A 13,985-nucleotide genomic window follows, 5' to 3' on the forward strand; every position below is an offset into this window, starting at 1 on the left:
AATTATAAAAAGAGAATTATTATAATACCATTTACTCTTAACACTTCTCAGTGTTCCTGTTTCCTTCTCAAATCTGTGGAGAAAGTACCTCATGCAAAATTGCTAACTTCGTATTTGGTGTTCCAAATTGGCCTCTTTTAGGCATCCCAAAGAGCAAGTGAGAGGGGAAGATTATTCTAGGATGTGCTTGAAGCCAAGAAAGCGTATTAAAGAGAAGATTTAATGTTGTGGATAATATGTTTTTGATAAAAATAAAATAAAAATAGGTGAATAACATGAAGTTTATATTTCACGGATAAAAATTAGTATTAAAAATGAATGTATATATTACGAGTTAGTAAGGGATGTTTCTGATTCGAGTTAAACATACTTCTGCAATCAACAAAACTATATTATGCTCCAGTTTGTGCAATGACCATCACGAATCTGATTTTTGTTGGACTGAAACTTCCTTCAGACTTTCGGTGGTTGCTTTTACAGGCAATGGTAAGTCTATGAGCATGTTTGGAGGGGCAAAGTACATGTGCAGTGACATCATACAGATAATAATACCCAAGAAAAGCTGCAACAACAGAACGGACGAGAACCAAAGTTTATTAATAACCTAATCGTAGTTTCCAGAGAGAGTGAGAGGGCAGTGCATGGATGGAACATACCTGCAGTGTGGGCTTAAAAGTGAAAAGGTATACTGATAGAACCATTGTCAGCAGCATTGCCATTGAGGTGGAATACACCTGAAAGAAGCAAATAAATGAACACCAGTATAGTACAATGTTGCATCCATCTAAACTTAAAATAACACTTATTATAAGAGAACGACAGAAATTAGGCCAAAGGTTCATCTAATTACCTTCACTATGTTGTCAGCATATTTCATCAACCATGAAACAAGCAGTCCGGTAGATCCAAGATTTAGCACGACCAAGCAAGTTGTAAGACTGTATCCATTGAAAAGGCGTTGCCACCAAGGGCCATTCTCAAATTCACCCCTGAAGTCATCGAGGCCAAGCCGTGCTACGTTGAAAATCACACCAAACCTGTAAAAGGATTGCCATTGGACCGATTTTTTTTTCCCACTCTAAATAAACAGTTAATCATGCTGTAAATAAAACTCATGCACATATCTCAAACAAAGTTTATATGCTAATCACAAGACAAGACACTGTAATGAGTTCGCCAATGATGCTATATCTTCTATATTGCGATCCTAAAAAGTGCAGAAAGAGGCCTGACTTGTGTTGCCATATATAAGAAAGTCCACAAAAAAGATTCTTATTGAACTAAATGGAAAATGCATCGTTGAGCTTTCATATAGTAACAATCATGTAATTGAAATTAGTCACAGAAAGCAAGGCATGGTGTGGAAAAAAGATACCTACGTGTACAATTGTACATTCTGCCAGTACAAGCTATCATTGTTCTTCTTCATGAGAAACTCTGTATAAACACCTGCTAATGCTGACATACAAGCAGATAGGATGCCAAGCATATATCCTTGGATTGGTGCTGAGAACAAAGAATCACATGACACTTCTCCACAACCTTTAACCTACAAGATTAATTAAAAGTAAACCAACAAATAAGTAGCCGGTCGTTCTAATGCACAAATTTCCTCAACAACTTTAGAGCTTATTAAAACTGCATCATTCAAGAAATTCCTGAATCACAGATTTTTTTATCAGACAATAGTAAACAAGAACTTATGTTAAGCATATACGCTTCCCAATTAATCTTAGGAGGTCGGAGAAAAAGATCATATTTCTGGATTCTACCAAGAACATAATAGAAAGGTAAGATGATAATAGACAACAACATAATCAAACAGCAGGTAACATCTATCTTTGAAACAGTTCTGAAAACGAATATTCGACAAAAGAAAACCCAATGCGATAACCAAAAAAAGAACAGCTTCTATTATCACCTGGCTCGTGGTTGTTCCAACAGCTAACAAAACAATTGCTATCCATTGCAGATTAGACAACTTCTTTCTCAGGAATAGCCTGAAGTATCATTCGATAAAGATAGATCAATCAATTAATAAAGGAGATATAACTGGACCAAGTAAAATTCCAACGAGAAATTGAAAAAAAAAAAAAAAAACAAAAACAAAAAGGAAAACAATTTAGATTATGTCACCAGGAAATCTAATAAAGTAGGCACCTGAACAATATTCCAGTAGTAACAATCTTCAGATTACCCAATATCTGATATGTGGAAGTATCCACATAAACAAGAGTGGCAAACTGAACATTGTTATGAATTAGATATATGACTGAAGGAATAGGATATAAGCGCACACTCCTCCAATCTGTAGTCATTCGTATGGAAGGTGATATGCGACGCTCTCTCCAAAGAAGAAAACTGGAAACTATTAGCTGTAATTTAAAGAACCGCAATGAAACATATCAGTACAACTAGAAAAGGCATCACATATTTGAGGAAAGGAAATGAGCCATTGTGTAGTGAAAAACTGTCTCTAATTTGGTGGCTTAAAATCACTGTGACTTTACAAGCTAAATGATGCACTGAGGTAAAGATAGGTATAGAGAAGTACCTTGAATACTTCAGCAAGAAACGGAACAGTTGCATAGTCATACTCATATTTGCCATTGCTTTGAGAGAGCGTTGTTAAGATTCCCTGACATTAATAATATTATAAACGAATGATTCATTTATCATAGAATGAAAAATGAGATGAATGTTTGGAACTAAATTTCTAAACCAATACTGTCAACCTCTGCCAACACAACATATAAAAAAAAAAAACCTTGAGCCCAAAGTTCTCTCACTCCATATATTCCAGAATATGAAAAGTTAAGAACAATATTCTGTTGGAAAATGTCTATAAAAGTTTATCTAGACAGCGCTGCCGCTGATTGCTATAATGCCAAAAAAGGCAATGAAACTTCCAGAAAATAACTGCATATAAGTATCCACTCAGCATGGGAAGTCCCAAAATTGATTTCCATGTGTCAAAAACTGAGGAAACCGTTTTCTTTAGCAACACTCAACAACTCTGTCTCATAATCACATCTTATAACTGGAGCGTCTGTAAGTCTTTATTTCACATGTCAAACCTCCTTAACCGATTTTCTCTCATCTCATCTTCAATTCTGACTACTCCTACTTTACTTGTCCTTTCTCGTGTGGCCACACATCCAACGAAGCATTCTCATGTCGGCTACACTCATTTTGTCTACGTGTTGATGCTTGACCGCCCAACATTTAGTGCCATAAAGTATTGCTAGCCTTATTGCCGTCTATAAATTTTTCCTTTGAGCTTAGTGGCATATGATGGTCACACAACATACCCGACGCACTCTTCCACTTCATCCATCTAGCTTGTATTATAGAGTTGAGGTCTCCATCTAATTCTCCATTCTTTTGCAAGATAGATCCAAGATAGTGAAAGCGTTTGCTCTTTGGTACTTCCTGATCTCCAATCTTCACCCCTAACTCATTTGGACCTCCATTCTCACTGGACTTGCAATCCATATACTCTGTCATTGACGTGGCGAAGACCTTTAGATTCCAACACTTCCTGCCAAAGGTTAAACTTCGCGTTTATCCCTCTTGACTCATGAGCTTCATCTATCAACGTTATATCGTCCGCGAAAAGCATACACCAAGGAATATCATCTTGAATGTCCCATTAACTCATCCATTACCAATGTAAAAAAGATAAGGAATTAAAGATGAGCCTTGATATGACCCTATAGTTATGAGAAAGCTTTCGGTTTGTCCTTCATGAGTTCTTACAGCAATCCTTGCTCCATCATACATTTCCTTTATAGATTGGATATATGCTACTCGTACTACTTTCTTCTCTAAAATCCTCCAAACAATCTCTCTTGGGAACCTATCATACGATTTTTCCAAATCTATAAAGACCATGTGCAAATCTTTTTTCATATCTCTATATCATTCCATCGATCTTCGTAAGAGGTAGATTGCCTCCATGGTCAAGCGCCCTGGCATGAATCCAAATTGATCGACTGAGACCCGTGTCTCCTGCCTCAGTCTATGCTCAATCCATGCTAAAATAAAATATCAACTTGACTGTTGTCGAAAGATCCGTAATGAAAAATGATTATTTCCTCAAGTTGTAAGTTGTAACTAACTAATTCAAATTTGTAAAGAACAAACAAATAATTATGTATACCAGGAAATTTCACTCTTGCAAATAAATGTTAGTTTGTACTCCAATGTGGTTCATAGGATTCTTCCGGGTCAAGAACAGCAAATTGATCCAAAACCAGCACTTACATAAAAAATCCTTTACGACATTTCCTAAAACATACAAATTATGAATTGTTGAAGTTCCATTTGACCCCTTACCGTGAGTGCTACAAAACTACACGCGAGTTCATCCATCCTAAGATCTCAAGAAACAACTCATATCTTGTACAAGTTTCAAGCATTCTCACTTGAATTACTCAATGCTCAAAAACTTGGAATTGGAAAAAAAACACAAAACTGATTTCCTTTCATATCCATTTTGTTCTTTAAACAGCTCGAGAAATGTAGCGCCCTCAGTTGTACTTTTCAGTCAACATAAGAAGGCCAAACTACACAATAATAACAATTTAAAGCCCAATTTCAAAACAAAAATAAAAAAATAAAAAATCAGTTGGAAACCGGAATCAATTCGCCATTGTCACTTATAAATACACATTTCAAGTATTGGGCAAGACATAATTACACAAACAGAAAGCTGCATAAAAAAAATTTAAAAAGAACTCAAAAATAATTATTTCGGGGAGAATTAAATTACAGCTACACTGAATCGATTTGGGATGAATTGGAACAAAAATTTCTCAAATTTCGAAACTGGGTCCGAAAACCAAACATTGCAGAACTCAGATTCAGAGGATTAAGAGCGAACAGAGATCCAGAAAACAGTGAAACGCAAAGGGTAGTAACAAAACGGGCCAGAAATCGTAGAGTCTGAAGGTTTACTGACCTGAGAGCTGGTGAGCACGGTGAGCAGCGCGGCAACGAAATACCACTGCATCGTCTTCTTCCAAACGACCAGCGGTTGCTCGCGTAAAGTTTGGGGCTTTGCTAAGAAAATGTAAGCGCTGATTCGGGCATTGGACTTTCCGGTAACCTGTGTACGGCGATGATAAAATCAGCGTCGATTTGGGTGCGAAACTTGTCGGCTGAGAGATTGGCAGTCTGGCGGCATTGATGATTAAATCCACTCCAACCTAGAACTGGCAATCTTGTCGCCTTTACTGTGTTTTTGTTGATTTCATGACATATGTCATATCTTAAATGAAAATATTACAATGAAAATAATTGGCAAGATCCGATCCGAACTTCATCCATTAATTTAACTCGACTCATTATCTATTAAAAATATATATTTTAATAAATAATTAAATAAAAAATATGATACTAAATTAAAATTTACAACGATAGTAAGAGATTTTAGATTTGAATGTTGCTCAGTATGTGACTTCGTCGAATTCTTCCTGTTCTTATGTTCTTAGTATAAAAATAATATCGATGTACTTAACAAAAAAATATACAACGATAGTGTTATTCACACACATTTTTTACAGATCATGATCGTCTCCGAATCTGTTCTCCGGAGATCCGGAGGACCACATCATCCTCGCCGTTTGTTCAAAATCGTGCGGCCAAGATTAAATTTACTTTTTAAAACTCATTTGAAGCAAAACCAGGGTCGATGCACCTCTGTTTTCCTCCTCTTTCCTTTTATCTCAGATCCCAGCAATCGACAAAGCACGAACTTGAGTTCTTTCATGTCAAAATTTCACTGATTAATTACTGAATCAACACTAAGCTTATGGGCAGGGCGGATCCTTTCTATTTGTTTGGTCGAATTTCCGAGCTCGAGAAGAGGAGATGCAAGTGTTTTCAGCCATGGAGTGGATCACCTGAGGAACCACTTCAGCGGCCGGAACACGGTGGTGTTGCTTGCGACTGAGTGGCCATTCCTTTTGAGAGAGAGCACCAGGAAAGGAGCAGGCTTGAAGCGGCAAGGAAAATAGAGAGGGAGACTAGTCTTTTGTCTTAAGATCAAAATCAATGGCCAGGGTGAATTGGTCCGCCGGATCCGCAGTGAATGATCCGGAGATGATCTGGATTTTCTTTTTATCTTTCACACACTCTTGTTAAGTTTTTTTATAGAAATAACAAGACAAAAATGAATAGTAATATAAAATGCTGAAGTTGCTTAATCGTGATCACACAAACAGTAGGCAGACAATCTTTGTCCATTTACAAATCATGTTGTCAATAAATTAGCATCTACATATCCTAAACACTAAACCATAAAAATCCAAATGACGATACAACCATTGTCAATGCGTAAAGGATGCGATGACGGCTATTGGCATACTTTTTTCACATTTTTTTCGCACTTATAAATTAATTATTATGAAGTATTACATATTTTCAACTCCACCTAAAAATATTGTTCACGAGAGTTTGGAGGATTTTAAAAATGCAAACGACGATGTACCTATCGTTAAAGCATAGAGGATGATCGCAAACGTTTATTGTATCAAATTTTCACACACGTAAATTATTATTATAATTTACTTTGGTATTTTGTAGGAAAAATTAAATTACATTATAAAATAAAAATAATCCATAACAATTAACGTACTAGTGTGAAAAATGTGGGAAACAAATGTGCAACACTTGTGTTTGCATCCTTTGCACTTGAATGATGGTTACATCATCGTTTGGACAAGTCCTTCAAACCCTCATGAATAGTATTATTTGTTTGAGTGCAAAACTAATAAACATTCATAATAATATTGTACAAGTGTGAAAAAAGTTATTAAAAAAAATACAAAAACTCGTTTGGACTTTTATGAAGAGGTCAACTTCAAGATTTGACTGAAGGGATTTATTTTGAAAAACATGTTCATTTGAGCAACATCATATAGCATGCAATTAACAATTAAAAGGCGGAATCATGCTTGTATGCACTCAAAAACAAAACATTACCATGAAATTCAAAGCCTAGTAGATTGGTGAACCAATAATCAACTCAAAACAAAGTGAGTTGAAATTAATACCTTTGTAGATTCCTCTTTGCATAAGCAAAGGCTAATCACCCAAAGAGATAGGGCCTTCATTCCTTGCTTCTTAGATCCATAGATTTGGATGGAAGAATAGGTTCTCCAAGTTCCCAAAATTGAGAACCTCTAAGTCTCTTCACCAAGGTTAGATTGTAGAAGAAATGAGTGACCTTGGAGTAGTAGGATTGCTAGATGTACCCTCCAAGGTGTTGGCCTTTTTAGAGAGAAAATGGAGAGACAATTCTCACCAATTTTCCCCCAAAATAAACCCTTAATCACTTAATGAATATTTAGTTATAAAGTCATTTATATAGTCACTTCTTTAAGTGACCTAAATAACCAAAACCCTAATTCATCACACTATGGCTTGCCATTTACGGGATTTTGGGCTTTTGGGCTTTAATGAATCTTCATTCATTAAATTGTCATACAACTTAAGTTAATGGGCTTGACCTTCGAAGCCCATTGGGCCTTAAGGTCCAAAACTATCCCGAAGTCTTTAACGAACTTATTCGTTTGATTAATTAACATATTAATTAATCCTTGCCATAAATAAATGATTAAACCATTTAATCATTCTTACTCATTTCCGTTTAATCTTCAATCTCCACCTTTTATGGTGTGCGATCCATTAGGTTCCTTTTAGCGAGGTAGTGGGCGATTAAAACCATTTTACATCGATTGTGAATTGAAACTATTTTCAATTCTCCCTTTAGTGATTACACACGTTTAGGGCTTCCACAAACCATGAGTGACACCTAGCAGCATATCATGGTTACCCAAGCTAATCAGAAGAGGATAGAGAACCTATTCAGTTTGGGATTACAAATGCAATACGGTCCTTCTCTAATCTAATACTCTTGACCACATTGTTTGGTATGATAGTTTATTTATTCATGTCTACTATCAAATGTGATTCGTGTGCTTATATGATTTCCTTGAATGTGATTTGGAACGCATTCCCTAATCTCATTCATACTCTGGCCAGAGATTCCAAATCATATCATAGAGTATTCTCCCTCAACTGTTTGAAGGTTAGAGATCCCTTGTTGCGCATTCACTTGTCTCCATAGCTAAGTGGCTTAACCCCAACGATGCCGTGGACACCCCGAGGGGGTGACTTTGACATAATCAAAGATCAAGGACTTAACCACAAGACAACTGTGATGCCTCAGGTCAAAGGACTACTTTGCATTATCCCAACCATGAGTTCTCATGTGACATGGAATATAAGAACTCTTCGTTGATCACGTTCAGTGAACTCATTCTCTATTGAGCACCTACGTACTTGTCTTGATGTTACACACACCAATGACTCGAGACTAATCACTCTCCCTGAGAGAAGACATAGTACGTACTGATCTTAACGGACTGTCAACGCCCAATTGACAATCCTATGATCAGGAACGTTTAGGATGTGTCTACGAAAGAATGGTCTCATGAATCTAACTTCATTACATTACATTCTCCCAATCACATATTCCTTGGACTTTATCGTTTAAGCATATAACATTTATATGAGACGGCTCAAACAATAATGTATGCCCTTTATATGTAAAACTAGATTAGTTTAACATGTGAAATGTCCGTAAAGTATCATCACATGATTGGCTTTAGGGCACATTTCCAACATTGACATCATAATTCATAATCCTTATATTTATATTTAATCGTTGATGTCGTTTACGTTTATGGTTCATTTTTCTGATTAGTTTTCCTTTTTCAAATTTTCTTTTTTTAAAACATGATCTTTTAACGATTGCAAAAAGATGAACGGTTTAGATCGTTGATATCACTTTTAAATTTTTACAGTTAGTGAAAATGTTGCTAAGATTTTATAGTCAACAATCCAAACCGTTTATCTCTGCATCCGCTAAAAAAATCATGTTTAAAAAAAAATTGTGAAAACAAAATTTGGTGAGAAAAATGGAGCGTAAATGTAAACGATAATCGAGTTGACCCCTTGGCAAAAGTTGTTGAGCTTATCATTACGAGCATTTGTATATTTTTGTTTACATTTTTCACACTTATACATCAATCATTATGAATTTTTATTAATTTTGCACTAGATGATTCCTTACTGGATTAGGTTTTCGTGTCTTGTGGAATAAGCATGGTTTTTCTTTAAAGTGAACGGTACCGAGAGTTTTTCGTTAAAATTCCCTTTAAAAAAATCTTTAAATGATGATAAATAGAAATAAATAAGAATACTGCTAAACTCACCTCATTGTCTTATTTCTCCACCGACATTTTAATGAAAATGTTAATGACTGATTGAAACCTCCACCAAAATTTGACAAATCTAATTATTAATATTATTTTTATGCTTTCTTTAAAAAAAAATTTATACAGTTTTATTTTTTTAGACTCTCCGTTTTCCTTTTTTTTTTTCAAGTAAAGGTCTTGAGAGTATCATCATGTTATTCTAAAAAGGAAAAAGAGGGAGGGAGGAGTTCAAGATTTAAAAAGAAATTATATATGGTGGTAGAGTTCGATGGAAAAATGAATAATGTTTCCTGTTTATATCATAAGTTTGAATACAACATTTTCTGTTAAATAAAGAAGTTTTATACTCTTAATCCATAGATTTAGGTGTAAGTCCACATGGCATTCCTTGAGTGGGAAAGTAAAGAAGGTAAGTAGGAAAATGGCTATCATTTTTGAAAATATAAAAATACATCTTGAAGGTGTTCATCATGAGTCAAATATTATAGCAAATTAAGGTAAGTAGGGCCCATGAATAAAGGAAATAGATGACAAAAAACAAATATAGCATTCACTATGTAAGAAAGGCGAAACAAACCATCAAATAATTTCAATACTTGAGAATAAACACATATATTCATATACACACACACACACAATTATATCATTCGGGGTGAATATAGAAATAGATACGAATCGGAAACTAATGTAGTCGTATTCAAAATTGTAATAAAATAACATTCTTAATTTTTTTCATATTAAAAAATACTTAAATTTTAATCTTCAAATTCGTCGCATTCGGATGATTATCGACGTCATAAATTTAACGAGTTAGATTGCTATCTCTATATATTAGATCAAGTTAATGCCTTGTCCTTTAGTTGTACCAACCGGTGGACTTGGTGTTATTTGTTTTGTCTTTTGATTGGACCGTGATTTAGGGCATGATGCACCCACAGGATTTTCGCGGAAACATCCAAACATTCTTTCCCTCTTCATTTGGTCTTCTTCGCTACTCTCTCTCTCGCCCTCTCCCCCTCCCTCTCCCTCTCTCAAGTCCTAAAACCACCATTACCAACGGCAACCCCGGCACTACAACCACCTTCCTGAAAACCCCCAATTCCCCAAATCCAAAACCCTAAAATCGAGTATAAGCATCCCCCCACCCTCATCAATTCTCTGCAATTTCAGACGAATCCGTTCTCCCTTTTCAAGTTCGGAGCTCAAATTTAAGGTAATATCACTATACGAGGTCAACTTTCAGTTTTAGGTGTTAGGGTTTTTGTTTAATTTCAATATCAGTGAGGGGTTTTGTGGAGGGGTGTCAATTCAGTTGGGGGTTCAATTGCAATTTCATTTTCAGGTGCCAGTTAGGGTTTTGAAGGGTTTCAGTTTAAATTTTGGCTTCAATTTTATTAGTGTAATTGTACAGCAACAACAACAACAACAACAACGAAGCCTTTTCCCACTAAGTGTGGTTTATTAGTGTAATTGTAATCCCTCTAAATTTGTGTAACGTAGGTAGGGGTTCTTTTGTTGGAGAAGGAGTTGACCATTGAATTGGGGGCTTTTGCTGCACCTGCAGGTTAAAATCTCAACCTTTTGCCTTCTGTGAATGTATTGGTTGCTTGCTGTGAATGTTCTGGTTGCTTGCTGTTAATGTGAAATGGTGAATTGAACTTTGAATGTAATTTATTAGATTTGCACACTAACAGGATTACTTTACTCACAAATTTATTAATATATGCAGTGGAAAAGGTCATGAAAATATTTAAAACAAACTCAAGGTATATTGTATTCCGTTTCAAAATTTAGACTTGGAGTAATAGAAAAATCTTGCATGAGGTGGACATGGTTGAGAGAAGGGGAGAGAAGGAAAACATAAAGAAACTAAGGGGCAATTACGGTTTGAATTGTACTTCTATTGAGTCATCATTTGACGACAAAGAAATCTCCCTCCAATGTTATAGGTGGTTGGCTTTCATCTCTGTGTATTCATTTTGAGAGTTCTTAGCAAATGAAGAGATGTCAGAGGGGCTTACCAGAGACAGCTTAGAACCATTAGGCTTTTTCCTTATATACTGAACCAGTGTTCTACTATGGTCAGTAACTTGAATTTCATAAAAATTAGTTTGTCTTTCAATAATTTGAGTTAAGATCACAATTAAAATTTTGCTGGAATGATAGACATAACAGTCCTTTCCCAATGGTTTTGAGGAGGACAATTTTTGTCTCCTACAACCTTTGTTAAACAATCTATGAAAGTTGAAACAATAGGAAGGACTCGGTCGTTGCCTTCTACAAATAAAACCAAAAAATACAAAGTTAGTTTAGCATTCAATGTCAAACCTAGATTAACCATATTGGACCCAACACAAAATAAACGCAATGAAACATGGGCATCACAGATTTCAAACTGAAATTGGGACAAATGTTGATGGAGCACCACTAACTAATCAAAGTTGTTCCAGTACTTGAGTGTTGAGTGACTTCTTATGAGTCCTGCAAGTTCCTATATTTCAACACCAATCAGAAGAGGGAAGGGGGATTTTGGTTGAATTTTTTAAAAACCCACATGTTCCCTTGGTCAATTAACTACCCTAAAACAGTAGAATTTCATTTATAAATGGAAATCAAGTTTTAATTCCCTTTACACGTACAAATCCATATTTTTTTTTTTCCGTCTCAAGTAGTTAAGTCCCTTTTCACATGCGAATCCATCTCTTTTCATTTCAAGCAGTTATTCTTTTGTGTCATTCACAAACTGTATCAGCATATACCTTTTTCTACTCCAGTATTTTATCTGCACTTTCCCATTACCCCATCGCATTTTAAATTTGCTATCCTCTCCTTCATAACCTTTGGGTTATTTATTGTAGTTTTTGAATTCCAATTCTTGATGTTGGTCTTAGGACTTCTAACCTTTCTGTTGATAAGGGTTCGGTTTTTGAATTTCAGATTGGATATTAGATATTGTTTTAAGTTCATTTTGGAGGGATTTACTTGACCTTCGGTTTTTAGCATGCAGGTTGCCAAAACTGAATTGAATTGTTCTTCCATTTATAGCATGCAACACTGAATAATATTTAGCCAAATACGTATATTTTCTCTGGCCTAGTTGAGGTTGAGATTCAGGCAGCTGGGAAAAGTGGTGTTTAAGCTTCAATTTCAAGTTTTGGCTACAGTTTCAAAGTTTATCAGAATGGTTTAACTTTGTGAGACACTGTCAAAGTTAAATTGGTAGCTGGTGTGAGTTTGTTGGAGTTTTGTTCAAGATGGATAACTCTGCAAACATGCATAATGATCATTTGGGTGTGAACAAAATGGGGAAAAATATAAGGAAGAGTCCTTTGCACCAACCCAAATTTGGTAATAATGACGCCAGGCAACAACCTCAACCTCAGGTGTACAATATAAGCAAGAATGACTTCCGGAACATTGTTCAGAAGCTTACTGGTTCGCCATCGCAAGAACCTTTGCCTAGACCTCCCCAGAATCCGCCAAAGCCCCAAAGTATGCGATTGCAGAGAATTCGACCTCCCCCATTAGCACCTATCAACAACAGACCCTTAAACACACCTCCAGCTCCTCTTCCTGCAGGCCCACCACAGGTTCCCTACAATAATAACTTCGTTAGGCCTCCTCAGTTTGGACATCCATCACCTACACCAATGCCACCATTTCCACATGGAGATTCAATGTGGCAAAATACAGCTGAATCTCCTATCTCAGCATATATGCGGTACCTTCAGAGTTCAATGTTAGATCCAACTCCAAGGGGCAACCAACCTCAGCCTCAACCACAAGTTCCAGGTCAAATGCAGTCTCAGCCACCATCAACCAGTTTACTTCCTAACCCATCCGTATCTGCTCACCCACCCCCGAGAATGAATGCCCCTGGGGCACATGCGCCTAATCTACAGCACCCACAGATGAATGGTCCTCCCCTCTTACCGTCACCAACTTCACAGTTTTTATTGCCATCCCCAACGGGTTACATGAACTTGTTGTCTCCACGGTCACCTTATCCATTGCTTTCACCTGGGATGCAGTTTCCTCCACCATGGACCCCCAATTTTCAGTTCTCTCCAATGGGCCAATCAGGGCTGTTAGGTCCAGGGCCTCAACCCCCACCTTCTCCTGGCGTTTTGTTTCCATTATCTCCTTCAGGGTTTTTCCCCATTTCAAGTCCAAGATGGAGGGATCATCACTAGTTGGCACAACATTGTTAAGCATGTGAGTCCATACATTCCCTTGTGCTATTTCTTTATGTGGACTCGTCGTCTACTTGTAGGAGCTTCTTTTGTGAAAAATATATTGTATACTGGTAGCGTAAGTGGCTTTTTGGGCTACCTGTAATGTTCGCTTCTCTTTATTTTTCTTTTGTTGACACCTTCTCTGCAGCTTTTTTTAATCTTGAATCTGTATCAGCTCATATCTTTTCTTCTAATTTTGTAATCTTTTGATTAAATTGTAGTTTGTTTTCAATTTTCTTCTTCAGTTAACTGGCAAATGGAGGGAATTTCGCATTAGCAATTATAGATTCGTTGTACCTTGTTACGTTCAATCATGAAATCATTGCTGTGTTGATCTTAGGTTAATGAATTGCAGAATTGATTCTCTTTACGAAAATATATAATGTAATATTTTTGTGAAACACGAATGTTGTTCACGCGTTATTGTGTTTACTAGCTTTGTCTTGAATGTTCTTCACTTTGT

At 36.2% G+C, this 13,985-nt stretch overlaps 2 protein-coding genes across 4 annotated transcripts; one reads left to right on the plus strand and one right to left on the minus strand.

Moving 5' to 3' along the window:
* Positions 1 to 281: 281 nt before the first annotated feature.
* Positions 282 to 5,305, minus strand: LOC126600639 (CMP-sialic acid transporter 1-like). Its single transcript, XM_050267239.1, has 8 exons — positions 4,964 to 5,305; positions 2,555 to 2,638; positions 2,161 to 2,375; positions 1,922 to 2,000; positions 1,380 to 1,549; positions 851 to 1,037; positions 657 to 734; positions 282 to 562 (listed from the first exon to the last, which is right to left on the minus strand). The coding sequence occupies exons 1-8, from the start codon at positions 5,012 to 5,014 to the stop codon at positions 419 to 421; spliced, it is 1,008 nt and encodes a 335-aa protein (XP_050123196.1). The 5' UTR covers positions 5,015 to 5,305; the 3' UTR covers positions 282 to 418.
* Positions 5,306 to 10,192: 4,887 nt separating this feature from the next.
* On the plus strand, positions 10,193 to 13,954 carry LOC126599340 (protein HAIKU1-like). Of its 3 annotated transcripts, XM_050265705.1 has the most exons (4): positions 10,193 to 10,500; positions 10,788 to 10,851; positions 12,295 to 13,502; positions 13,768 to 13,954. In XM_050265705.1, the coding sequence occupies exon 3, from the start codon at positions 12,542 to 12,544 to the stop codon at positions 13,478 to 13,480; it is 939 nt and encodes a 312-aa protein (XP_050121662.1). In that variant the 5' UTR covers positions 10,193 to 10,500; positions 10,788 to 10,851; positions 12,295 to 12,541; the 3' UTR covers positions 13,481 to 13,502; positions 13,768 to 13,954. The 3 variants fall into 3 exon arrangements, with proteins under 3 accessions (XP_050121662.1, XP_050121664.1, XP_050121661.1); XM_050265707.1 differs by lacking the exon at positions 13,768 to 13,954 and having other exon boundaries at positions 10,194 to 10,500; positions 12,288 to 13,737; XM_050265704.1 differs by lacking the exon at positions 13,768 to 13,954 and having other exon boundaries at positions 10,194 to 10,500; positions 12,295 to 13,737.
* The last annotated feature ends 31 nt before the right edge of the window (positions 13,955 to 13,985 follow it).

The sequence above is a fragment of the Malus sylvestris genome, chromosome 14 (assembly GCF_916048215.2).
Source record: "Malus sylvestris chromosome 14, drMalSylv7.2, whole genome shotgun sequence".
In the NCBI taxonomy this organism is placed as follows: Eukaryota; Viridiplantae; Streptophyta; class Magnoliopsida; order Rosales; family Rosaceae; genus Malus; species Malus sylvestris.

Bases quoted from the DNA above. Each gene is read 5' to 3' on its own strand.
- LOC126600639 (XM_050267239.1), bottom strand. From the start codon at position 5,014: ATGCAGTGGTATTTCGTTGCCGCGCTGCTCACCGTGCTCACCAGCTCT. The intron at 2,376-2,554 runs GTACTTCTCTAT...TTTAAATTACAG, and splicing joins TTCTTGCTGAAGTATTCAAG to CTAATAGTTTCCAGTTTTCT. The intron at 1,550-1,921 runs GTGATAATAGAA...TTAATCTTGTAG, and splicing joins TTGGAACAACCACGAGCCAG to GTTAAAGGTTGTGGAGAAGT.
- LOC126599340 (XM_050265705.1), top strand. From the start codon at position 12,542: ATGGATAACTCTGCAAACATGCATAATGATCATTTGGGTGTGAACAAA.